Here is a 26,436-nt window from a genome sequence, read left to right on the forward strand (position 1 = left end):
ACGTTTGAGGCTTTTCTTTGACTGAACAAAACCTCGGTAGTAGAAGATTTCGTAATCTCTAAGAAACGATCGGCAGATGCAGCCAGTTCGTCTTAGGCGTTGTTCTGAAACGAGACCAGAACAGCTTGCACCTGATGGGGAAGTTTAGACAAGAAAAGTTGTTTGAATAGGCCTTCGTCGAAAGTTCTTGTGCCTATAACCTCTCTCATTCTTTGAAACATGTCCGTCGCAGAACTGTGTTGCAAGTCTATGTTATTAAAGTGTTGGTCTAACCTTTGTCGATCGGTTAGGTCTCCTCGTTTAAGAATGAAACTTTCCAGTGTTTCATAAGGTTCAGAAACATCACTAGTAAACATACTAGGTGTTACGTACCAGTTGAACTCCCGCGGTAGTGCCTTGATTACTGTGAGGAATTGTGCACGTGTGTCGTTCACGCCGTGCTCGGGGAAGTCGGCTACTGCATAGCAGAACCAGGCTTCGATATTGTCGGGCCAGAAGGGCATGAGTTGGAACAAGGGTGGGGACATGGTTTTAATCTTAAATACTTCAGGAGTCTGTTCAGTCACAGGGGAATATTAAGTACGAGAATACAAGGGGAAAATATATAGATATCCTGAAACACGGGGAAAAATTATCACAATGTATAAAAAATAAAAAATAAGGCAATAATATATAAAAAATTCCCAAAAAGGAACAGACTCACAGTTGCAATTCGGTGTACCAGAACACGTCGGTCTCACCAATGAAGATGGCACAGGTATTCAGTGTTTGACAACGCTTTTACCAGCAACACCTAATATAATTTGTACCCACCAAGAGAAATCAGAAGACAGAGTCGAGGAGATCGGAAGAGTGTATTTGGCGATTACCAATATATCGGAATTCTCTGATCTAATCTGTCTAGCGATTGCGGTAGGTGTTGAGCACAGCGTTCCCTCTCGTGATCTGGTGCCGATGCATGACCGAGCGCCTTCAGCTAGGTGAGTCCATTAAAACTAATGTAGTCAACATCCCATGTCGAAAATTTACAGAGCTATTTATTTTGGGGATTTATTTACCGCTACAACAAATTCTCTACCAGAGCATGTAACATCAGCCTCGCCGCTGATATATTCAAAAAGAAATTGGACCTCTACAGTGCTAAAAACTTCAACGATTAATATAGGTCTACAGACCTCCTCTCCTCATTACTGAAAACTGAACAAGTTAATGTGTCGGCGGTCCTACTTTGAAGCGAACGCTACATGTCTGACACAGGGCAAATGAGTTCTAGGAAGCTATCGTGAGTTGTTCACAGATAACTTATGTTTAATAGAACTTCAGGAGAGTCTTTATTCCACGTACTGAGAGTTCCCAAGGGGGCAGCTGAAGAAGATTTAAGGAAATCATACAGAAAGGTTAGCTTCATCATGCATTTCCACCACCCCGTTGAATTAGTTTGTGTAACACGTTCTTTCTCAGTGCTTTACATTAACATTCCCAGTTGCTTTAAGAGTCATGTAACGTCAAATTAACCACACGAAATAGTAGAAAACTGATTAAAGTCTCCACATACGTACCTAAGGGTCATTCAAAATGGCGAAATTATGGAAAAATGCGAATGATGACAAAAACTAGTTGCAAAATAAGTTTGTGTTGTCTATCTCTGAAACATTCGTTCCTTACCGTCTAAGTCCTTAGATCTCCATACTTTTCACTTGTTCATATTTCTGATGTTTCTGCTCATGCTGACGTTATTTCATGTCATTCTCATTTTATCATCAAAATGGCGAGTAAAGCTGCTTGAGGCTTCGCGAAACGTCCCGCTTATAAGCACTGGGTTTATTCGGGCTCTTTACAACCCGTCGGTCTACTCCGGGTAACTGAGTTTGACCACAAACGACGACTGTTACGAAATGAAATCGGGCAAAGCGTGCGTAAGGACCGAGAAGCCTGGTGGTCGTAGCGTGCTGATGGACTTGAAGCAGCAGCTGCATCTGGTAACTACCGGAAGCTCTTCCAACTCGTCCGAGCTACTGGCAGCAAGAAGTCTGGTGAGAGCGAAACAGTCTGCGAGGATGACGGGATGCCACTCACCAACCTCCATCGATGTCTTGGACGATGGGCAGAATTTTTCGAAGGGCAGTTCAACTGGCCTGCTGCTCCGGCAACATCGGTCCGACTGTTCTGCCCTCCATGGCCGGTGACGACTGATCCACCAAATGAGGCGGAAGTCCGCAAGCAACTCCGACAAATCACCGGGCCCAAATGACTTACCTCCGGCCCTTTTTAAAGATGGTGGTGACTTTCTGGCTAAGGAGACGACTGTGTTGTTTACGAAAGTTTGGGAACTGAGGAGCGTATCAACGTCATGGAATGAGTCGATAATTGTCGCTATCTTTAAAAAGGGTTCACTTCGTTCCTGTAACAACTATCGGGGGATAAGTCTACTTCCGATTGCGTCCAAGCTATTGGCTTCCGCCACACTTCGTAGGTTGTTTAAAACCCGAGAAAGATTGACTCGCGAGGAGCAGGCTGGTTTTCGTTCTGATCGAGGATGTATTGATCACATCTTCACCCTCCGCCAAATGTTAGAACACCGTCATACTTATCAACGGCCAACAATCGTAGTGTTTCTTGACATCAGGGCTGCCTTCGATTCGTTGGACAGGACTTTTCTGGGATTGTCTATTGAAGAAGGGTGTGCCTGAGAAGTTTATTAACATCCTGAAAACCCTATATAAAAACACCTCAGGCAGAGTGAGGGCATACAACCACCTTTCTCCATTGTTCCATTCAAGCAGTGGGGTTAGACAGGGTTGTTCATTCCCACCATCCCTCTTCAACTTTGCCATCGATGACATTCTGGGAACAACCCTGATGGATGTAAGTAATGGCGGTGTGGATCTGTTGCCTGGAGAAAGACTTCTCGACCTTGAGTATGCGGATGATATTGTCTTACTGTGCGGTAATGACCAAGTCATGCAATCCGCACTTAATTAGTTGGCAATCAGTGTCCGTAGGTATGGTATGTGCTCTGCACCTTCGAAGTGCAAAGTACTTCTACAAGACTGGCAGGATTCTAACCCTGTACTCACCCTGGATGGTGAGCAGATAGAAGTAGTCGAGAAGTTCGTGTATCTAGGTAGCTGCATAAGTGCTGGTGGGGGTGTGAGTGATGAGATCAATGCACGTATAGTGAAAGCTAGAGCGGCTTGTGCCAATCTGGGCCATCTTTGGCGCCTTTGTGATGTCAGTCTGGCTGTAAAATGTTGGATTTACGACGCATCGGTGAGAGCAGTTCTGCTCTATGCTTGTGAAACGTGGCCTCTCCGAGCTGGGGATGTCAAACGACTCTGTGTTCGGTCATCGCCGTCTCCGGAGGATCGCTGACATCCAGTGGCAACACCATGTTAGTAATGCAGAGGTTCGGCATCGTGTGTTTGGGCACAGAGACGATAATCCAATTGATGTCACCATCTTGAAACACCGACTTCGGTGGCGTGGACATGTTCTACGGATGTCGTCCCACAGAATTCCACGTCGTGCATTATTTTCCGACTCTGGGATTGGTTGGAAAAATCGGAGAGGTGGTCAGTGTATGACATGGTGTCGTGGTATGAAAGAAATCTGCAAAAGGGATAGCTTGTGTTGGTCCTTCACGACTCTCTGGCTGGGGTCCGAAAGATGGTGCGACACGGTGGCTAGAGACGTTATGAGATATGGCTCAGAATATAAGCCAGTGATGATCCTGCTGTAACCTCCTTTTACTTCATAAAAAGTAGTTGTATCTTCCTTAACTGAAAGATTTCTTCAGGTTGTACCTTTCCGTCTCCCCCATTATTATTATTATTATTATTATTATTATTATTACACTACCTTATACTAATCTGTTCGTTATTGTTCTTTTTTTCTCTTCCCATTCTCATTGTTTTGTGTGATGCATTTATATTTGGTGCCCTCTTGTACCAATATTTATGTGTTCAAATAAAATAAAATATTTCATGTTTGTTGATCTCTTCATGTGTTATTCTCAATTATAAGATTTAAACTTGCACAATTGTGAGAGTTTACACAGTTACAAGTACTTCTTTATCTGTTGACATCGACACAAAAAATGCCCACAAGCCATAGAACGTTTTGCTCATTGTTTGGCTAACTGATTTATCGTCATCCGTTCATATCTACTCTCTTGATGTGGTATTCGGGATTGTATATCGTAATATATAGGATGGAATAGTTTCCCGTCTAAGTCCAAGCACCAGACAGGTTGAATGAAGAATGGTGGTGCTAAAGAAGGCGATTTTAATTGTAAGGACGAGATCCTGGTGCTGAATACATAAGGGTATGACGGCAGGCAGGCATTTCCCTCAGACATGTAGCATTTACAGCGAATCTACCTTTTCTCAACTAAAGATAGGATACCCAAAAGTTAGGTCCTAAAAATACCATACTTCACCTTAGCTCGTGGTCTTACATCTTTATAGATACTCAGTTTTATGTTTGAACACCATTCCACTTGCTTCGATCCAGGAAGTCTGATAGTATCACTAACCCTCACACAGTGTGCCCCATATACAAGCACCTGCTAGATAGATCAGTCATATAACATAATTAGACTAGATTTGCCTAACTTACTAAGGACCACTCACAAAGGCCTTGTGTAACCAACCTTTAGTTGCCGTTCCTTAGCTGTAGGGTCACTCTCCCGGCTCGATAAAATCTCTACTAATTCCGTTCCCTTTTCCCACGAAGAATCATCGTTCCACTGTGTTGGGAACTGGGAAGCAACAACTACCCACAAACCATAGATGCTTACTTGCTAGCTCCCAGTGGTCATCTGTCAATTCTTTGCTTTGGTTTGTGCACCGGGGCAGTATCACAGCCCACACGCAAATCAAGTGACTTGTGTGGCGCATATGCATTTGGTGCCGCTTTGTACCAATATTTATGTGTTCAAATAAGTAAATCTATTAATTCGTCAACAATGTAGTACAGAAATTTTTCGCCGCTTGCTTGTCTTTTGTTTTCGTGTTTATCTAAAGCTCTATGTTCTTGATCCTATTTTCTTGATGTTATATATCCTGGATTTGATCCTAGTGAATTAGTTTCGTCTCATATCTTAGTATTTGTTTTTATTTAAACGCATAAACATAAGTACAAGAAGGCACCAAATAGATATGCGCCATATAAATCATTCGATTTGTGTGAGGACTAGGTCTTGAATACAGTGGTCTGGAGTGCTGTTAGAGGTATGAGGGCGGTTATCACTATCCGGTTGCCCAAACCGTGGAAGGGTTCTTCTGGAGGTACCTGAAAAGGAAATTGGATTAGAGGTGGTCTTAGTGACCTGGGAGCGTGACCGAAGTGCCCAAGGGACAACTACTTGGAGTCAGTCACACACGACCTTTTTATGAGTAACTTTTGTGTTAGCTCCGTACCGCCGGAGACGGATATCCGTGGGATAAAGTGAGGTGTGCACTTTTAGGGTCGAACTTTTTCAACCCTACCCCAACTTGTGGAAGGGCAGCATCGCTGTCATGCTGGTTGTCTGAAGGAAACACCTTACTGTTGTCACACCTCTGTACAGTCAGCAGTACGACTTCGCCTTCGGACCTTGGGTTTGTTGCTTTTAGTCTTACCGCTCTTCAGCCGGTCTGTCTGGCATGGTAGGACCTTGAGGAACGGTTTTTCACGCCAGTATAACTCGGTTGCTTCATCACGATAGGCAAGCCCGACCACCACATCAAGGTAGCAACAACGGTCGGGTGAGGGCTAGGATACTGCACGGGTGCCCGAACCGAAGCAGGTGGTCTTCTTAGAGGGCTACACTCCGAGCCTTTGACCTGAAGGTCTAATCCACAAGGCGGTGGAGCAGTCCCATGGTTGCCGGTGACCAACTATTGGTTCATCGCCTTTTGTTCCCTCAGGATCCTGGAACCCATGTACACCATTGGGTTTTCCAACTCCCCTAGGTGGATCCTCCATATCCACCAACCCAGTTAAGACGCCGGACATTCGCCTTTCGTCCTCTCAGTTTTGTAAACAACACTCTTGCTACGAGAAGGCAGTGAGTAAGACTTCCGTGGCAGTGGCTCTACCCACCTGGCCATTTGAAAGCATTTCAAAAGGGAGAGGTGACTCCCCCCACTCTCGGTCGTACCAGGGCATTTGGGGGCCATGTCTTAGTATAAATCAATCGTACTATCTCAAATTTTCTCTGATTCGTGCGCTACTAGCTGGCGCAGAATTAAAGTAAGAAGGATCTTTTTCTGGGTAGGCGTTATACGGATGTATAAAACTACTGGCTATAGTTCGAGTTGTGTAAGAATATAAAATGACCCTATTTAAGTACGTTACCATTTTTTCCATCTCGTATTAACGCTTCATATCTCCCTCAGTTTTGTGTCTTAATACTTTTGAAAGTTAGTAGAAATATTTTCCTCCAATTATTACTCATGTATCATGGGACGACTAACAGTAGTGCTAAGACTGGGTATAGGGTGCTAGACAAGGTTTTAAACCGGTTGATAAAGTTGTAAGTCATCGTCGATTGAAATGACTAAGACATGTTGCGCGTAATTAATTACCGGCTATCTCGACGAACTATGTTTACTGGTATGGAAGTAGGCTTGAAAAAAGTAAAGACTAATCGAAAACGTAATATCAGTTCATTAAGTCACTAACTATTTGTCTGAGTCAAGATGTTGTGTGCAAAACACGTGGTTGAGATTCGCGTGATAATCGTGATCAATATTTAGTGATGGGTGACAACTGAAATCTTTTTACACTAGTTTGGACGCATTTACTTTATCTTAATGTATGTCTTCAGTCAAAGTATCCCTTCGTACCTACCTTTTCATTCTGTCTACTTAAACCATACTCCCAATGTTCGATCTTTCTCATTATCATTGCCACTACATGATTCCCAACCCTTTGATATATATCTTTAATTTCATCTTGTTGGGCTTCGGTTCGGGAGCGCAGCCAGTATTCCAGCTCACACAAATCAAATGACGATGTGGCGCATATATATTTGGTGCCTCCTTGCACCACTTATGTGTTTAAATAAATAAAATGTCTTGTTGGGTTAATGTGGTATAAGCAGCATTGGTCAACCAACATTTATGCTAAGCTGTATGTTGATTATGCTCAGCTGACTAATAGAAATACCTAGAGGACCTACCATTGTGTTTAGCTTATGTGTATTGTACCAGTAAAGCTATAAACGATCGTTCATTTATACTTATGTTTACCATGTATCTTTTTTCCTATAAAAAATTTCTAATTATAGTTGGCTTTACAGTTCCACCCGGATAAAAATCCAGATAACCCTTCAGCAGCTGAAACTGTAAGCGTTAACTTTTTCTAAACATTTGAATCTATTTCTTTTATATTTTGACAAACCACATATGTTACACATAAAAACGATGTTACTGACTGTTTGCACTGTTCAATAAATAATTGGACTGAACTACTCAATTTATCAGTGGAACTTAGAATAATGTATTAATTGGGCAAACAACTTTGCATATGGACTAAGCGTCTCATTGAGGGCTATGAAAACTCCAAGAATCGATCCAAAGCTAGGATGACGGTCAGTATTCTATGTTGATGCGAAAATCAAACGTATTTAGCTTTTCGTCACTACCACTCACTAATCCACTGTTGTTCGTTTATGTTACTGACACTGATAAAGTGAATTTGAGAAAGTTGTCGGTATGCATAGTTATCGCAAAATATTTGGCGCTTAAAAGCATTTGGTGAGAAAATCAGTGATACACCAGCCGGAATATTTGACATCAGAGGACTTCCAGTCATGTTTAGAACAATGGAGCCGGAGACGGGACAATTTTATTTCCATAAGGGGAGAGTGTTTTTGTTTGGGACTGGATTGATATTTCCTCAAATTCGTAAGGCTATTATCGCGTCAGTCTTGATTTTCTGTTAAAATAGACTAGATATATATCAACTCGTATATTCTTTATATCTCAGAATGAATAGTTTTGTGAAAATTGACCACTTTAAATGTTATATAAAGCAATTTGAAAGTATAAATTGAGGAAATCAATGACTTTTTAACAGCGGTCAGACGATGGATGGAGGTTATTAAGCAGACATAATGAATTGATTGATAAGGTCTTAAATCCTTTATAATGAATGTGTCTGGGATGTGCTACGTATGCTCAACCACTGCCTACCTCGATATGCGATTTCAGACTAATTAGGAGTATGATGGAAGAAATGTAAGTCTAGCCAAACCAAGATAGAAATATATCCACTCAAAAAGCATAGATTACGTAAGTTATACTGTTCTCAATGAGTATAACCCTATCATTAAGTACACGTTTGTTTACTTGACTTCCAGCCACACTTTGTGTGGGAGCTAATAACATTACGTGGCTGTCTAAACGGAATTAAATGCTGGGGCGGGATTCGAGCCTACCACCTATTAGTTGAAGGTTAGGCATGTTAAACCATTAAGCCACCATTTCATTTTCAATGAATATTCACTCAAAAAAAACATTTTCCGTTTTACACCATTTAATGTCCTATATCCCATTCAAGTTTTTTCTCTGAGTATGTATTTCTCTCCTAAATCCATAGTTCAAGGAGATCAATCGTGCTTATCGCATTTTAACTGATCCTGTGAAACGGAGTATTTATGAAAAATATGGAAGCGTAGGCTTGTCTATTGCAGAACAATTCGGTGAAGAAAACGTGAATACCTACTTTGTGCTTACAAATAAATGGTGTAAAGTAAGTCTTAATTTTCATTGTTGGTCGTGATAATGCATTAACTTTTAGAACGATGGGTATGTTGGTTTTCCATTAGCTCATTTATCGGGTATATGTACGTGTGTTTGGCTTCGGACCACAGTCTAATTGTGAGGACTAGTAATACTACTGGTTTTCCAAACGGAATTGGAGCAGTGTTTGAACCTCTAACTTAGTAGTAAATTAAGGTCGAAAACCCTAACATTCATCGATGCACTACTTAGGATGAATATGAACGCTGGTATAGTCAGCTGCGATAAGTGTTCAAACAGGATGCAGCACTCATTCTGAAGACGACTATTAGCCACAACTCCAAAAGTTTAATAAAATATGTAACTACGTACAATATGTCAAAGTGTCTCTTCATGAAGCTTATGCGCAGCCAATTGCGACTGATCAAACTCAGTGTTTAAATATAAACAACAGGAAAAAGGTTTAAAGAAAAGGAGATTTCACGAGCAATAATTTCATTTCCATTGCTTCCATCTGAAAATTTAGTTTTCAATGGCTGTTTTCTCCTCACACCTCTATACCCTATATCTCTTAAACAGATTTGCTTTGCTACAAGTGTTTTTTTTTAATTTAATGTTCAAGGTAACTTGATTACCAAAAAGGTAGTATGATTAATTTTTTACCAAGCACAATTTTTATATAATTTGGTTCAATGGGACTAATGATACTTTTAATCAATCAACTGTCCGAACGGAATTAAATGTGAGTCCCAGTTCGATTCTGTTACTCCGGTTACAATATAAATGTCTTAATCATCAGCAAACATTGTAGGTGGTTCGACTTTCAACCACTAATTCACAGGCTCAAGCATCGCTCCACCTACTTCGGTTTGGAAAACCAAAAGGGTAATATCATTAAAACACGTTTAGATTGTGACCCAAAATCCAAACGTATAAATATGTGCTTGGTAAATAAGTTGAATTGAATTAAAGCTACTATTCCCCTAAGTGTAGTTTTAGCATTTATAATTGTGAAATAATGCTCAGTTTTCTACCTTACACAAACGGGATGCTAATTTGCCTTAGAAGAATATCTACACTATAGACCCTCCCAGTGTCTATTCTACAGGACTTTAACACAACTCGGGTCAAGAACACGTGACTGGCCTGACCACGCCAACAACCAACACGTTACAACAATATCAAGGGTAGGAAAATATTTAGCACATCTAATATCTGTCAGACTATCTACCAAACTAACTAGGCAAAAAACCTATCGTTATTTTCCTCGCCCACACATCAATAATTCAACTTGTTCTTTTTTAAAATCCTCTCAGTTGCAAATTTAAATTCATCAAAATTGAAAGTATACTTGCTATTCCTAGTGATCACTACACTGTACGATAGTATAAGTTAGCCATTAAAAGTAAAATAATCTATAAGCGTTGAGCACACATCATCAAAGACTAAATCGTTCAGAAAATTGTCTCAAAAAATTAACATGTTTTGACATTTCTAGTGTCACATACTATTTGAGAGCATAAGGGCTAAGATGAAATCAAAGTAATTCTCATGATCTGTTCAAACCCTTTCTAATCACCTCTTTTCGCCTGGACTCCACAGTATTATCACTAGACATCGTACTACAAATGCAGCCAAAAACTGAGAAGTACACAGACCCACCTGTATTTCATTACTTACTCGCATTAGTTTTGTATCGTAATTTATATTCCAATGCTTAACATCAGCATCTATTTTCGAGTTTTTTTGCATGGTATATCTAATTCCAGTTACATATTAAGATTTCTGACTTCGTTATGACTTTCGAGTCCTGACTAATTTCATGTGACGACCACCGATTGGACTACGGTTCTGTGCTGACAATCCGAAATGTGGCTGTGAATAGAGGGGACTGTAAATAATTAAGTAGCAACGGATTAAGAACAATTCAGTCATTTAGTCTTCGTTAAATATAACAGGCTTCAAATAATCTTTCATGTTTCATTATATGTTATAGTACATTCTAATATGAAGGTGATTGGAACTAGAATTCCATCATTCTAGGTTGTTGACTGGTAAGGTAGAAAATTTCCTTCAGATTTTATGTATGCTGCTTTACACGGTTGAAATAGTCCTATTGTGGGCAGTTTGTTCTCTATTGTTGGACCATACAACATGGTAGTTTATTATTCAGTTATTTTCTCATTGTTAGGGCTTGTTCAAAAATCTATAAATGAGTTAGGGAGAAGCGATTGTATCCGTTTTCATAGTGTACATGTTATCAACACATATCTGTACCTATTAGTCCTCACGATCATATCACAATTTTTGAAGTGAAAATATACCTAACTCGCAAAAGACAGATTAGTTTCCAACCGATCACAATTCAGGCTATACAAATAGGTAATTTAATTCATGAACACCCAAAAATGATTAGTGTTAGGATTAAGAGTTTGGGTTGAGAGTGTTAGGAATAATGGTGAAGAATAAAATACTGAAAAATGCTTTGTAACCGAATAGATGAATAGTTATACATTCGTTTCTTTAGTTTTATCGTCAAATGTCTTCATAAATTCATGCGTCGTGTTTAAATGTTATATGCTCATTTTATTTTATTAGGTTTTCGTCAACTATTTACAACCTTTAATATTTTAAAAGCATAATTACAAAATGAATTGAAATCATTTACATAAATCAGTTATTATGAATGCACGCTAGTATAGTATTTCAAGGATGTAAATAAACTTAAGGGATTAAATAAAATGTTGGTTAATTAATGAACGAGCTCGAATAACAGGTACAAATTTTAAGGTTCATTCATTACGTAACCACTTGTTTTTAGTCCTTTGGTTTTTTGTTATCATCAATATTGTAGAATGTTCTCCCAACAAAATAAAATGAATCCATGTTGTTCTGCTTAAATCTTTGCTTTCTTTGAGATAACAAAGGGGAAGTAACTGTACAAAATATTATTTACATCTTGGTTTTTTTTCTTATGTTCTATTTTTCTATAAGAAAGTACACACTTCCTCCTTGACATTTTATGCGTCATTCAACTGGACCCCTATTCTTTTGTTTTGTTGATTTTAAGCACCGTAGCATCTAAATATTGCTAAGTCTACTTATCCCTTAGTGAAATACAAGTTATCTGTTATTGTATTATAAGTACTTTCATCTAAATTTGAACAGACAGTTTTACAGTGGTTGGGCGCGGAGTTAGTTTGAAACCTTGGAGAGGAAACTATATTTATCAAAATTCCTAATCAAAGGTGATGTATCGTGAATGATTTTTTTCTCATATCAGATTTGCATACACATAAATACAACTGTTATCTTAACATAATCCCTTTACGTTTTACACCAAATAGTGACTCCTACGCACTTCAGTAAATTCTTTCTTTTGACATTGCTAACATGATTAAACGGATTGTTTAATGTACAGTTAACCGGTGAACCATGCACTTATATCTAATAATTTCAATGTTTTATTATATTTCCTGGAAAAAGCTTGAATCACATTACCGAGTGGAACGTTGGATTTATTTAAAATTCAATCGCTGAGAATTTTGCAAATATAATTTTTATTCCATTAATATCTGTTGTTGGGTTTTGAATCCCAAGCATAGGAAATCCATCAGTTACTGTTCCCCTAAACCTAAGTGACATGTGTTTCTTGATTGTCTTTTTTTTCGAAAATTTTCCTCTAGGCACTTTTCATCTTCCTCTTCTTAATCACCGGTTGTTTCTTCTGTTGTTGCTGCTTTTGTTGTTTCAACTTTTGTTGTGGTTTATACAAACCGAAACCACCACCGGATGAAGATGTTGAAGCAAAAATGCAACTTAATGTAAGTAGATTATGTGTGTGTGTGTTTTAGCTGAGGAAGGGAGAGAAAGTAAGCAGTTAACATTCCTCCATTCAATCGTATTATTTTGCGTAAAATCAAAAGGTAAGTGGATGGATGGATTTGTGAAGGTGTTTTGTTTTCTGGACTGGATAAGTTTAATCGTACTAGTGTTGAATATTATAGACCATCAATCAACTGCTCAGTGGGATGAAAATGGAAGACGAATGGTACAAGTAAAATGATGAAACTATTCAGCTCGTGAAACAAGAAACACCTTCAAAATCCTCATCCCGAGTTAAAAACTTTCTTTGTGTTTGACCATCCTTGTCTCTCAATAATTGCTGGTATCTGGGGGCAACAATATTAATAACCCTTAGCCTAAGGAATATGTATTTAGGCTCAGTAAGGATAATTCAGTTGGTGTCATCATCGTGAAACACTGATTTCGGTGGCAACTATCCACATCGTGCTTTTTTGCCGACTCTGGGACTGGATGGAAAAAGTAGAAAGGTGGTAAGTTGTGACATACCCTCGTAGTATGAAAGAAAACTATATCGGACTAACGTTTGTCGATTCATCACAGCTTACCAATCGGGATCCTGGAGATTCCACAACTCAGTGACTTGTGACGTTGTCGGACATATTTTCTGCCAAATGGCAATTCTCCTGCATTTTACTTTTAAATCTATCATAAATAATATGAGTAACTTCGCCAATTAAGCGAAAGTCTTGATTTTATTTTTGAGTGAACTATTTGTCCGGTTATACACCATTCTTGTTCACATATTTATTCACTGTACGACATCCTTGTCACTTATTTTTCACAATATCGATGCATTTGTATGGCAGTCAGTCAGTAACAACGTAGAACTTCGTACGTACGTACATCAGTTCGAGTTGCCACACCACATTAGCACAGAGATGCAGTGGTCGATTCAAATCCCGTAGTGGTAGAGGTAGCAAGAGTATAAGCAGTAATCGGGAAGATTAGGGTTTGGAGATGTTATTTAAAGAGTATAATACAGTGAAATAAATTTGGAAAGAGGAAAAAAGGGACATGAAGAATTCAGAAGATTAGAATTTAGGAGAACACAAAGAGTGGATGCACCTGCGCCATTGCAAACGATTTTAAGCCATGTCATTCAGGGGCTCTAACCATCGGTTGCTATCATCTCGCGGTCCCCAACCAGGTAGTCTACACCTACCAACATGACTCAGTCCACTTGTCAGTGACTTCATGGACTTGTGCCATGTTTTGGTTTGGCCGCCCCTAGCTTTCTTCCAACCTACTCTTATACCACTGAACATAGCACGTCGAGGTAGTCGGTGGTTGGGCATACGCAACACGTGTCCCAGCCATCTCAACTGATGAAGTTTCACTACTTCATCAATTAATTTGCCATCCTTACCTAGTACCCGTTTCCTAACAACTGTGTTACTTACTCGATGGTCCCATGATATACGAGCAATGTTTCGAAGACACCTATGATCGAATACTAGTAGCCTACCGATATCCTCTACTCTTACCGGCCATGTTTCACTGCCATAAAGTAGGACGGAACGAACTGCTGCTCAGTAAACCCGTCCTTTGGTTGATAGACGGATATCTCGCCTACGCCATAAATGACTCAAGTTGGCAAAAGCTAGTCGAGCCTTCTGTATCCGTGCTGAGATTTCGTCACACACCAGACCACAAGGGCTGATGAGATTTCCAAGATAAGTGAAGCGGTCGACACACTCAACTACTTCACTCCCTATCATTAGTTCGGGTGTCGATGTAACCCAATCCTGAAGCAACATTTTGCATTTCGAGGGAGAGAATCGCATCCCGAACATGCTTGCATTGTTGCTTAGAGTGGTCAGAAGACTCTGCATTTTGTCAGCGTCTTCACCAAATAAAACTATGTCATCGGCATATTCTAAGTCAACAAGTGAACCTCCCGGTAGAAGTTCAACCCCTGGAAATTTAGATGAGGAGAGTGTTATCTCCAAAAGTACGTCGACCACAAAGTTGAACAAGAATGGGGAGAGTGGACAGCCCTGACGAACACCACTTGAGGTAATCAATTCTGATGACAGTTCGCCATAAGCTCTCACTCGACCAGTTGTGTTCGAGTAGAGAGCCTTTATAAGGTTAATGTAGTTCTTTGGTACTCCTTTCAGTGACAAACACTGTCATAGAACCTCACGATCAATAGGGTCGAATGCCGCCTTAAGGTCGAGAAATACTACCATTGTGGGGCGTCTGAATGTGTGTCTGTGTTCTAGAACCTGACGTAGTGTGAATATCTGATCTATACAACCACGTCCATGTCGAAAACCAGCCTGGTTTTCTCTAATCTGCTCTTCACGAGCTTTGATTAGGCGTTGAAGCATTATTGAGGCTAATATTTTAGACACTATATTAGTCAAACTGATTCCTCTGTGATTGTCACAAGAGGACTTTTGTCCTTTCTTATAGACTGGCACAATCAGTGATTGAGACCAGTCAGATGGGATTACGTCCAGTTCCCAAATTCTACCTAAGACCTCGGTTAATCTCATTGCTAATACTGGACCACCATCCTTAAAAATCTCAGGAGTAAACCTGTCAGGGCCTGGTGCTCTCCCTCGTTTCAGATTTCCTATGGCTTTTTCAACTTCGTAAAGGGACGGAGGACCTACATTAACTTGCCATTCAGGTTGACTAGAGATCGTGGGAAACCAAAGTGTGGCTGAAGGCCAGTTGAACTGATCCCTAAAGTGTTCTGCCCATCGATCCGATCTCCTGGATTGAGAATGTATAAGATGTCCATCTTTCTCTGAGATTGTTTCGCTAACGATCGGGTTCCTAATACCGGTTTCCTTAACGAGTCTGAACAATTGTCTGCTATTACCTATTGCCGCTGCCTTTTCCATCTCTCTTGCTTTCGCTACCCACCACTGTTCACGATCATTGCGTAGACTTCTTGTCAGCTTGCGCTTAAGCTGACTGCGCTCTTCATTATATTCAGAGCCAGGTGGAATGAGTTTCCGAGCATCTATCAGTGCGATAGATGCTGCTGAGATCCAGTGTTGCTCTCTAACCTTCTGGTTTACCTTACTAACAGATATCACTGCTGTTTCCACAGCTTTTCGGATATCATTCCATGCTGCATCGGGGTGGGCATCACATACATGGCTGCCTAACTGTTTTCCTAGTTATTCCTGAAATATACTCTTAGCTTGACTATCATTAAGTAGGCGCCTAAGAGGTTTCCTTGCAGCGTCTTTCCTACGTCCAGTAAGACGCAAGCAAATACGCGCTCGCACTAGAGCATGATCTGAATCTAGGCATGTGCTCCAGAATGAGCGACAGTCTTCTACCGAGCCCCTCCATCGGTGGCTGATAGCGATGTGATCTTTTTGGGTCCAACGTTGGGACGAATTAGGGGTCGCCATGTTAAAAGATGTTTTTCTTATGCTTAAAGTTAGTATTTGCAAGGAACAGGCGGTTATCTGAGCATAGCTGCAACAGACGGTCGCCATTATCTGTTCTTTGAGCCACGACACCATAAGATCCACCTAGGTGTCTTTCCCTATCGCTTAGTTTACCTACTTGAGCATTAAAGTCACCGGCCACTATTACTACATCCGAGCGCTTAGCTTTTCGGAGAAGGTCCTAAAGCTTTCTGTAAAACTCATCTTTTACATCATCTGAGCTGCAGTCAGTGGGAGAATAGGCAGAGACGAAGAAGAGGCAACGTCGAGTGTCCCTATCTTTCCGGATTCTTACTGTTCCGTTCAGTCGGACAGCGCACAAACGACTGTCTACTGGGATCCACTCTAAGAGAGCTAGTTCTGCCCTAGGACTCAATGCTATACCTACGCCGGCGAGGCCACGGGAAGCAGAATCAGGGCTTCCAGATACACGAAGCGTAAATCGAGTCGGTTCTTTATTTTGGCATGGTGAGGTCAAATGATTGACGCTACTTGGATCCTGTATGCGCGTTTCGTAGACGCAGCACACATCGATGGCGCGAGATTCTAAAGTTTTAGCTAAGGAAGCCTGTTGTCCTATTTGGCAAAGTGTTCGGACGTTAAAAGCTCCTACGTGTAGTTTAGAGCGTGGTTTCAGGAGACCAGGAATAGCGTTCTACGTACTCGAATCGTTTGCCCTAGCGGTTCGAGGTGATAAAGAGACGTGAGGAGGGTTAGTCATGGAGATAAGAGAGTTATTAGGAGGTGTGGGGTGGATTCGAATGTGACCAACTTGGTTTCGTGTGCTGTTACGGGTATGAGGACTGATATCACTTCCCGGCTGCCCACACTGTGGAAGGGTATTTCTCGAGGAACCTGAAAAGGAAATTGGATTAGTGTTGGTCTTGACGACCTGGGAGAGTGACCGCAGAGCCCAAGGGACAACTACTTGAGGCCGGTCGCGCACGGCCTTTTCGTGGAAGGTTTTTGACGTGTTAGCTCCGTTTTTCAAAGGGCCTTACCGCCGGAGACGGAAATCCGTGAGGTAAGGTGAGGTGTGACATTTTTAGGGTCGACCTTTTCTAACCCCACCCCTCCTTGTGGAAAGGCAGCATCGCCGTCATGCTGGTTGTCCGAGGGAAACACCTTACTGCTGTCACACCTCTCTACAGTCAGCAGTACGACTTCGCCCTCAGACCGTGAGTTGCTGCTTTTAGTCTTACCGTTCTCCAGTCGACCTGCCTGGTATGGTAGAACCTGCAGGAACATATGTTCCAGGCAATATAGCTCGGTTGGGTCATCACGAAAGGCAAGCCCGACCACGGCGTCAAGGTGGCAGCTTCGGTCGGGGCATTTGTATGGCACGAATCTTTTGTCACTCAGTTGTATCATGAAGTAGGTGTATTAAATAATTAGCATATTATCGGATAAACAACTATTGGAACAATCAGGGGAAGTACTGCTAGTCAGCTTCTTCATCCTATTGCATAGTATGTCCGCCACTCATCTAGAACTCAAAGTTACTGGTCTCGTAGTGAATGAGCATCATAGGATGTAGACGAGTAAGTTTTAATATATTGGGCTAGATTTCCAACTTGAATCAATGGTGGAGCGAATGATATCAAGATCAAGCATAAAGTACTAGGCAAATATGACAAATCGGCTAATGAAGTAATGAATTTTAATCGGTTTAGCTGGCTAGAAAATGTGCTAGGTATTTCCAAACCAAGGTACGGTGTCAGTCCATGATCGCGCCTATAAACTGGCGTGCATTCTGTACCTATTTTCAGGATTTATTATTAAACCATCGGTTGTTGGTAGATTCAGATTACCTGTTTGCGATTATCGTGATCAACAGTTAGAGATATTAGGTGACATATATCTTACTATAACGGTTTAAACATGTTATTTCGAAATTGAGATGTTCTCTTCTACTTGTACATTTCCGATCAATTCTTCATTTTTAATATTAAAATTTGTATAGGAGATTTGCGGAGCTTGTAGAATTATGTTTTATACCACGAACTGATCTTAGCTAAACTACCAGTAAAAACCTGGAAGCGCCGGACGGCCATTCCACCGTCCTAGTACGGAACTCCTCACCAATGCGCATCCATGACCCCCCATTCGATAATCGGACCTAATTGTTGACTTATAAATAATCTTGTCAAGAAATATTGTTTAGTATACACATGATAATTCCTCACAGTCAGTCATAGGCAATGTTAAGATTTGTAGAACGGTTGTATATCAATCTAAATTGATGCAACCTGTATCAGCAGTGCAGTAATGGAGATACTAACGGGATGAGTAACAAGGGAAAGGCAACACACTATCAGCTGCAACAGACAACGAAAGAGTATAGTTCGGAGAGGATGAACAAGATTAAAGAGTGTAGAGGACGTGGAATGATTTCTAGCTCAACATTTAGCGAAAGATCAAGAATGAATGGGATTTCATGCAGCCCGATGTTTCCATTCATAGCTTACAGTTATTGCATGAACCCACACCTAGGAGACCTGCATCATGGATTGACTCTACATTTTGATCTACCCAAACCATAACTCCTTTTTGACTTTACACTCCTGTGCCAACTGGTATTGAGTGAGTCTCGGGACAGGTAGGTGACGATTCTGTAACATGTTCCAAGCATCAACTTGCTGCTTGTAGTCTAAGCGTCTACCTGCCGTTTTTTATGAATTATTAATACCCTAATGTCAGCATTACTTATTTGATGGTCCTATCATATTCAAGAAATGAAGGACATTTACCCATAGCCTGTGCACATATTTTACTTTATTAGGTCAGTCAATCATAGGCAACGTAGAACCCGGCACATACGTACATCGGTTGAAGTTGTCACAACATATCAACACAGCGATAAAGTTATTAATGTTAGTGATAAAACAAAACACTAAGTATATGCAAGTTGATGATTTGAAAAAATGAGTTCATGGAATTTTAAAAAAATGTATCGGGTAATTTTGAAGGGAAGACATAAAGTGAATTCATTTGTACTATTGCGACTGATTCTGAGGCATGTCAAACAACATCTGCAACCATTGTTTATTATAATCGCGCGGACTCCCAACCAAGTAGACTATACCTACCCAGCTCAGTCATACTTCACCACTGTAGAATAATACATAGTATGACATATCTCCTCTCATCTTTCAATATTCAAACGAAACACATGTATCATGCAATAATAATACAATTTTATTTAGTTAGTTAATATAACACATCATTTTTCAATATCGTTTTGTCTTTATACCAACTGTATTATTGTATACCTTGTAACTAAATATAAGTAAATATCAAAAATCGTTACTCTCAACATCAATTTCCACAGATGACCATATATTCCCTTTTTCTCCCTTTAAGGAAGAAGATCTTGATGATGTGACACCAATGCAACAAGCAGCTCCACCGTATAACCCTTCACCACCATCTGGTTTCGGCAGTGACTTTGTTACTGATCCCACATCGATTAGCGGCGGTGTCGGTAGCAGATTTCCTTATCCAACGCCTGTGACTGTAGCTCAACAACAACCAATCAGTGGACGTGTATACTAACTTAATCTGCAACAACAAATCCTAATAATACTGTCAGGCTATCACATAGATATACATGCATACATATATACTATGACAGAAAAAAGCGACGCAATATTCTTTTAATCACTCAATTTTTCCGAGTGGATTGTCACATTTTACCACACCGTGGATATAATATATCTATCTATCCGTTTATTACCTTTAGTTATTCTACACTCATGTGAGTAATCATGAGGTTGATGATGATAATGTTAGCAATAATAACTTTTCTTATTAATAACATAGAATAATGTTTAGTCACAAACTTATGAATATGAACCCAATTAATTACTGACTTGTTGTATCAATTGACTGATTGATCAACTAATGCATTTATTTTGAAGACAATCATCATTATCCTAGAGATTTCTTAGAGAGTGTGAACATATGAAACCTGTGATTATTATTCTATGCATATATATAATAAAAACTACTAATTGTGTCCACTACCTGTTATTGTTGCTCTCGTCATTGTGGTCTATTTAACACTGATGAATTGATATAATGGTGTGTTAGTAGCAGTAGAGAGTTATATATTAGCAGAAAGGAATGAGAAGTCACTAATACCACTAACATCACTGTTATCACGTTGTTTAAACATTCCAAGGTGAGAATATTTATTTTCGTTGTTATTTGCTGTTGTCCTCTCTATTTTCGACTCTCCAATACCTTGGTTGCTTTATTGTGTGTTCTTCTTAAAAGGAGTAATTGTCTGTGTGCGTTTATGTGGTGTTCATTTTCCTCCGCGGACGGTTGAAAAATATTATTCATTTTTTTACATGAGTGTGTGGATACGTGTGTGTTTTCCTCTTTATTGTCATCTTGTAAACCATGAGATCAGCTTATTTTTGTCCATGTTTACGTTCCCACTTTGTTGACTATCTCTTTACCCTCATTCAGTCTATTGTCGATCTAATCCATATATATGTGAAGGAAGTGCTCAAAGCCGCGCATACATCAAATCATATTTATTTACTTAAAATACAGGGGATATTTTGCTTCTTCTCAACTTATATCTCCCTCTCTCATTTCATTTATTACCTTTTTTCTGTTGTCAAATAGTAAGTGTTTATTAGTTTTCTATGTGTCTATTTTGTTTTGTCTTTTTAATGATGATTTTATTGATGAAAGATGATTGACTCGTTATCTGTATATTGTTATCATTATTATTATTATCGTTCCTCATCAAAATTCGTCTGGTCAACGTAAATATAATCATTATACACTCGTCATATTGGTTTTTCGAATAAGATTTCTTTCTGTTACCTGTTTCTTATTTATATTTATTCAACTAGTCCATATATATATATATACATCTCTTTTTTGTTTCCTATTGTTATCATAATTTCTAAAATACGATCAATTTATCTAATAAATATAAAAGTAAATGTGCAATTAACCAGTTAATAAAATAATTCATACGAAAAAAATCAGATATTCTTATTATAAGCTAGTCCCCTTTATTTGTAGGAAAAAGATAGAGATAATTGTCAAGACTGCTAAACTGAAGTAGATGAATTTTCTTAGTGAACCACTCACTGTTTTTCATTCTTTTAACCTAATGATCTAATCCATAAGGCAAGGGATCACCAACGTTAGGGGCCGTTGTCCGTAATCAGAGTAGATTCATTTGTTACTTATTCCCTTAGCATTTTAGAACCTATGTGTACCCAACTCCTATAAATAAATCCCCGATTTAATCCCACAATGTTGATTTTCACACTCCTCTTTACGCTAAAGAAGCGAGATTTCTGTGGAAGTGACTATAAAGCCGCCTCAGTATGAAGAGCATTTCCACAGGGAAAACAGATGCTTCCCATCATTGGTCGTATGATCGCTTTTGCGTCCATGCTTATTGCTAATTCGAACCATACGAATGATTACGTGTTCCTTTGTGTGTGCTTAACTCCAACTAATCTGAAATACGTCGTCAGATTAAATCGTGGCCTACTTATTTCTATATGATCTACCGGTTAATCTTCACACAAATGTATTAAGTATCCGAAACTGCATTTGTCCATAACATCACACTGCTTAAAAATTAGTTATTTCTAAGTATCCAAGTTACATTCGTTACACTGATCCCAATAGGTACCATTGTCTGTAGTGCTCTTGGGAATGTACATAAAAATAGAGGTATTTAGTTACTTAGCGCTAATTTACATTCGAGGGACTATCAGTCAGTCACAATGTAGTTCCTGCACTTATGTACGTCGTTTTAAGTTGCCACACCTCATTAGCAAAGAGATGAAGTTGCTATGCCAAATCCTAGAATATTAGAGGTAGTAACAGTATCAGTGGTAATAGAAAAGACTAGCCATCGAAGATATTACTAGAAAAGAAAATATAAACTAGCGAAATAAAAACAAAACGTTATGGGGAGTTCAATGGCTCCGAATTTGAGAGAAGGCGAAGGATGGATGCACCTGCGTCATTGCAAACGACTTTGAGCCATGTCGACCACACGGACCACAACCAAGTAGTCTGCACATGTCAACACGGCTCAGTTCATTCATCAGTGACTTCATGGACTGACGCCGTGTTTTGGTTTGGCCACCCCTCACTTTTTCCAGTCTTCTGCACGACAAAACCTCCCATCGAGGTGGTTGGCCATACGTAACCGGTGTTCCAACTACCTTAGTGAAGATTTACTACTTCATCAATCGACTTACCATCCTTACTTTGTACCCTTTTTCTAACTCCGGGATTGCTGACTCTATGGTCGAAAAATACACGAGCAATGCCTCATAGATACCTATAACTGAATAATGGTAACCTATGAATGTCCTCTACTCTTAGTGACCATGTTTCACATCCATTAATTAGAGAGTAGCGAACTGCTGAGCAGTTAACTCACCTTTTGGTTGGAAGACGGATATTTCGCCTATGTCGCAAGCTGGCAAAAGCCTTCTATATCAGTGCGGACACCATCCCATCAAAATTGATGGAACTCTCAAGATAAGTGACGCAATCGAAACGTTCTCCTACATCACTCCCTATCACTAATTCCAGCGATAAAGCGAGCCAATCCTGAAGTAACATTTTACATTTGGAGTGAGAGAACCGCATTCAAAATGTGCTTCCATTGTTGTTTAAGGTGGTTAGAAGACTGCATTTTGTCAGAGTCTTCAAACAGACCTGTATCATCTGGATATCCCAAATCAACAAGTGAATCTTCTGGTAGAAGAACTCTTGAAAGGTCATACAATCAAAGTGTTATATCAACTCTGAGATGCAGGTACATCCAGCCGACGAGCCGCAAATAGGACGAAACGCACGTTCTGGATTCCACTGCTAGCCACTATCCATATTTGCTTATAATTATTATTGTATTGTTCTGCACTTTGTTGGATACAATAAATAATTCTTGTCGTGAAACACTCAGTATTGTGAAAAATTCTTTCTAAACGACAATTTTTCATTGTATTCTATATTTGGCTTACCAAATCTTCCATGTAACACATCAACCATCATAGTAGTCCTGTCTGAATTTTTCATTAATTAGTTTCACAATTGCTTTAAGATGCTTCATAGTGTTTCATGAAGTCAAGATGAACAATAAATTCGTTAAAACAAATCTGAAATAGTAAAATTTACTGAAGTGTTTGTACAGTGGAAAAACAAACGGTTTTGATGTGATGACTGTTTAAAACTTTACTGGCTGAATAAGAACACGTAGAACATATTGTTAGGATAACTCATAATAATATATTTGACTCAATCGCAAACTATGAAGGAAGTTGGCATGGATAGGACTGTAGCAAATTTCTGTCCAACCACTGATCAATTGGGCTGACCTCATTCTTTTTCAGTAAAAATAGTAGATATTAGGTCAGGCGAGTGGCACATAACGTCAGGATCAAATATGCAATCCAATAATTTGCTATATTGTTAATCCATTTAAAATCTATGACATTGTGATTTGTATACATGTATTGAGTTATTGGCTAATTTACATCCACTACTAAATAGTTCAGTACATTCAGATTTACTTATTGGCCAGATACGTCAGCGTATTTTGATATAGTTTTGGATCAAAGATTGATCACTTGTGGATTTGTTGTTAGTGGACGAATATATTTTTACTTACATCGACCCGTACCAGTTCTTGTTCAGCCATGCAAGGGCAAATAATAAGTAGCATAGAGGTAGAACATAGTTCTACAGAACAGCGATTACATCACGCCAACTCTCGTTTTAAATACTTGTGGACATATTCCAAAAACCCTAAGGAGAACGTAGGGAGATGATCCATGAGACGATAGGGTAAAACAGCACAACCTTCAAAAGTGATGGACTGCGAGAGAAATGCTGCAATCAAGTCTCAAGTGGACCCATGTAGAAAGTCTTACCTGGTAAGGCAAGAATCAGATTCTAGATATTAAAACTGGTAATGGGGTCGTTTAGTCGATCATTATGGGTAAAATCAACTCCATATTTATGTCTGTCAGTTGAGATCTGAATTTCAATTTGTAGAAGTTCATAGATGAAAATATAAGTAAATTGGAAAAAGCGAACATTTTACAGGTAGAAATTATAAATTCCTAAACTTATTCTCTAACTCCGCCTGGAGTCCCTCCAGAGGCTACTGCCGGTTCCAAGCCTGGATAAAGGAGAAGGGTTGGGCATTGGGTTAGCGACCCCATCCCGTAGAAAACTAACTCGCTAAAAACGCTAACCAGAAAAATTATTCAAATCTAAAAAACGTAAACTTATTCTCTGTCAATAGTGAACAGAATTTACTCAATATATTTGAAGCGTTCATTCTGTTATAACTTGTGAACCTGTGTGCCCTGTATATTGGATAACGCAACGATACCGCCAATCAGAGACCAGCGAATTATTGATCGAACCAGTGGCGCATAAAACACGTGCGAGCAGCCTAGAGTCCTGATTGGTCTCGCTTCCTATCTAGCCCAGCCAGTTGAGTCCAGAACACCAATCTCAGCCTCTTCAATATGAATCATTTATTTCAAACATACGGGGTTTATATACCAATCAGGCCGACCACAACATACCATAAAATAGAAAATAACATTTGTACACTATTTGGCCAAAAGTGGCTGTGAATGAGGGAGATAGTAATTAACAGACAGGTCATAACTCAAGAATGGTAAATCGTATAGTAATAGTCTGTGGGTCAGATCAAAGCTTATAATAAGAGCGACATGAATATGAACAGTTTAGTTCCATAACAATTACAGGATAAAAACATACTCATAGTAATGGCCCGTAAATCGATCCCAAGAATTACCATTCATTATTCTTACCGGGATACAACTCATTCAGACTGCTTTCATCTCACAGGTCGATGATTTAGACTTCAAGGTCACAATTAATTAACACAATATCAAAAGAAATTGAACATTCAGAAAATTCAACTGTGGTCCAAATACTCTGCAAAATCTTCGAAAAATCGTGAAAATTCATTTTTGACGGCTGAGATGTGGTGACTATATTCGCAAGTAGATTTCAGCCAAACCGGTTAAGTTATTAATGTAGGGAAATGAGTTTAGTTAAGTTCCTCACATTGTTTAAACAGTAGATTCTGTATTATTTGAAAAACCGCAACTTCTGTAGATAACTCTTGTGTAAAAATACCATCATCACCTTATCATTTCTTGATGATTTCCTCTCAGTCTGTTAAGAATATCAATCAATAATACGGAACCAAAAGACTACTCAGTAAAATAATTCCAAATAACCTCATATCTGACTGCTTTTACTGTATTCACTATTTATCCCTCTCTAATCTAACTCAAATCTACTACTAATCAAAGAGTATATGAAGCGGAAAAGATAACAATTCATAAATAATAGTTAAATCACTGACATCTTTGATCTAAATCCGTCTTCAATGAAAAGTGATTTACGGCCAAACAGTAGTCATAAATATACTAAACAGTATTTACGTGATGTAATCATCACTGAATACATTGTTATTTATAACATTTGAAATTGTAATACAGCAATATAAACAATCTTATCTGTTAACCGAAACAGATATGAAAAAAGTACTAGAAGATAAACAGTGAACAGATCAATGTTAGATGAAAATTGACAATTGTCGAACTTTCAAAAACTCAATTTTGATTAGTCGAAATGTTCAGTCAATCACTATTCAAAGTACTAAGATTCGTCATTTACGTCTCAGTTGATCAATGAGTGATTTTGTTTGATCAAAAAATCGATACTCACAGAGTATAATTCTATGAATGTAAATATGGTCACATGTATAGAAAATCTCGAGAATTTTTTAAGAATTAAAACGTTCCCAATCTCTCAATTTTGGGGGAATTTTACCCGTTTTGAAGAAATTTAAGGGAAGCCGCTATAGAAAAATTTGGGGAAATTTTATGGAAAATTTGGGGTTTTCATCAAAATCCAATGGTATTCCCCAATGTTTTGGGAAACTTTCGGGAAATGGCACAAAAACCCAGAAAACTTCCACAAAATAGAGAGATTGGGATTAACACATTATTCTATGAAAGTTGTATAACAGTTTAACTTGACTGGTAATTCATGTTTTGGTAATATTGTTGTATTAGGATGTATTTTTAGGGATTAACCACTACTCAATATAGAGAATTAAAAATATTGGAGTTTTATACTTCGTAGAGTTCACTAAAACCTTTAAACCAGCAAGTAAGAAATCAGCAAACCAAATTTTCAACTTTATCATTCAAAATTCTTTGGGAATTATTTTCAAATCTAATCGTTACCAGTGGAGTTCAACCAGGTCTGTTATGAGATAGGAACTCACTGAAGACAATGATGTACGGTAGCGCAACTTCGTGGATTGGTTGAATTTAGACATTAACACCGTTGGATGCCGGCTCAGTGGTCTA

General features: G+C 39.1%; 1 protein-coding gene across 1 annotated transcript; it reads left to right on the plus strand.

Annotated features, from left to right (window-relative positions):
• The first annotated feature begins 1,085 nt into the window (after nt 1-1,085).
• Nucleotides 1,086-21,378, plus strand: DNAJC5_1 (DnaJ sub C member 5). Its single transcript, XM_051212879.1, has 6 exons — nt 1,086-1,282; nt 1,316-1,397; nt 7,274-7,330; nt 8,587-8,739; nt 12,416-12,553; nt 19,376-21,378. The coding sequence occupies exons 1-6, from the start codon at nt 1,245-1,247 to the stop codon at nt 19,565-19,567; spliced, it is 660 nt and encodes a 219-aa protein (XP_051068804.1). The 5' UTR covers nt 1,086-1,244; the 3' UTR covers nt 19,568-21,378.
• The last annotated feature ends 5,058 nt before the right edge of the window (nt 21,379-26,436 follow it).

This window comes from Schistosoma haematobium, chromosome 3 (assembly GCF_000699445.3).
Source record: "Schistosoma haematobium chromosome 3, whole genome shotgun sequence".
Taxonomy (NCBI): domain Eukaryota; kingdom Metazoa; phylum Platyhelminthes; class Trematoda; order Strigeidida; family Schistosomatidae; genus Schistosoma; species Schistosoma haematobium.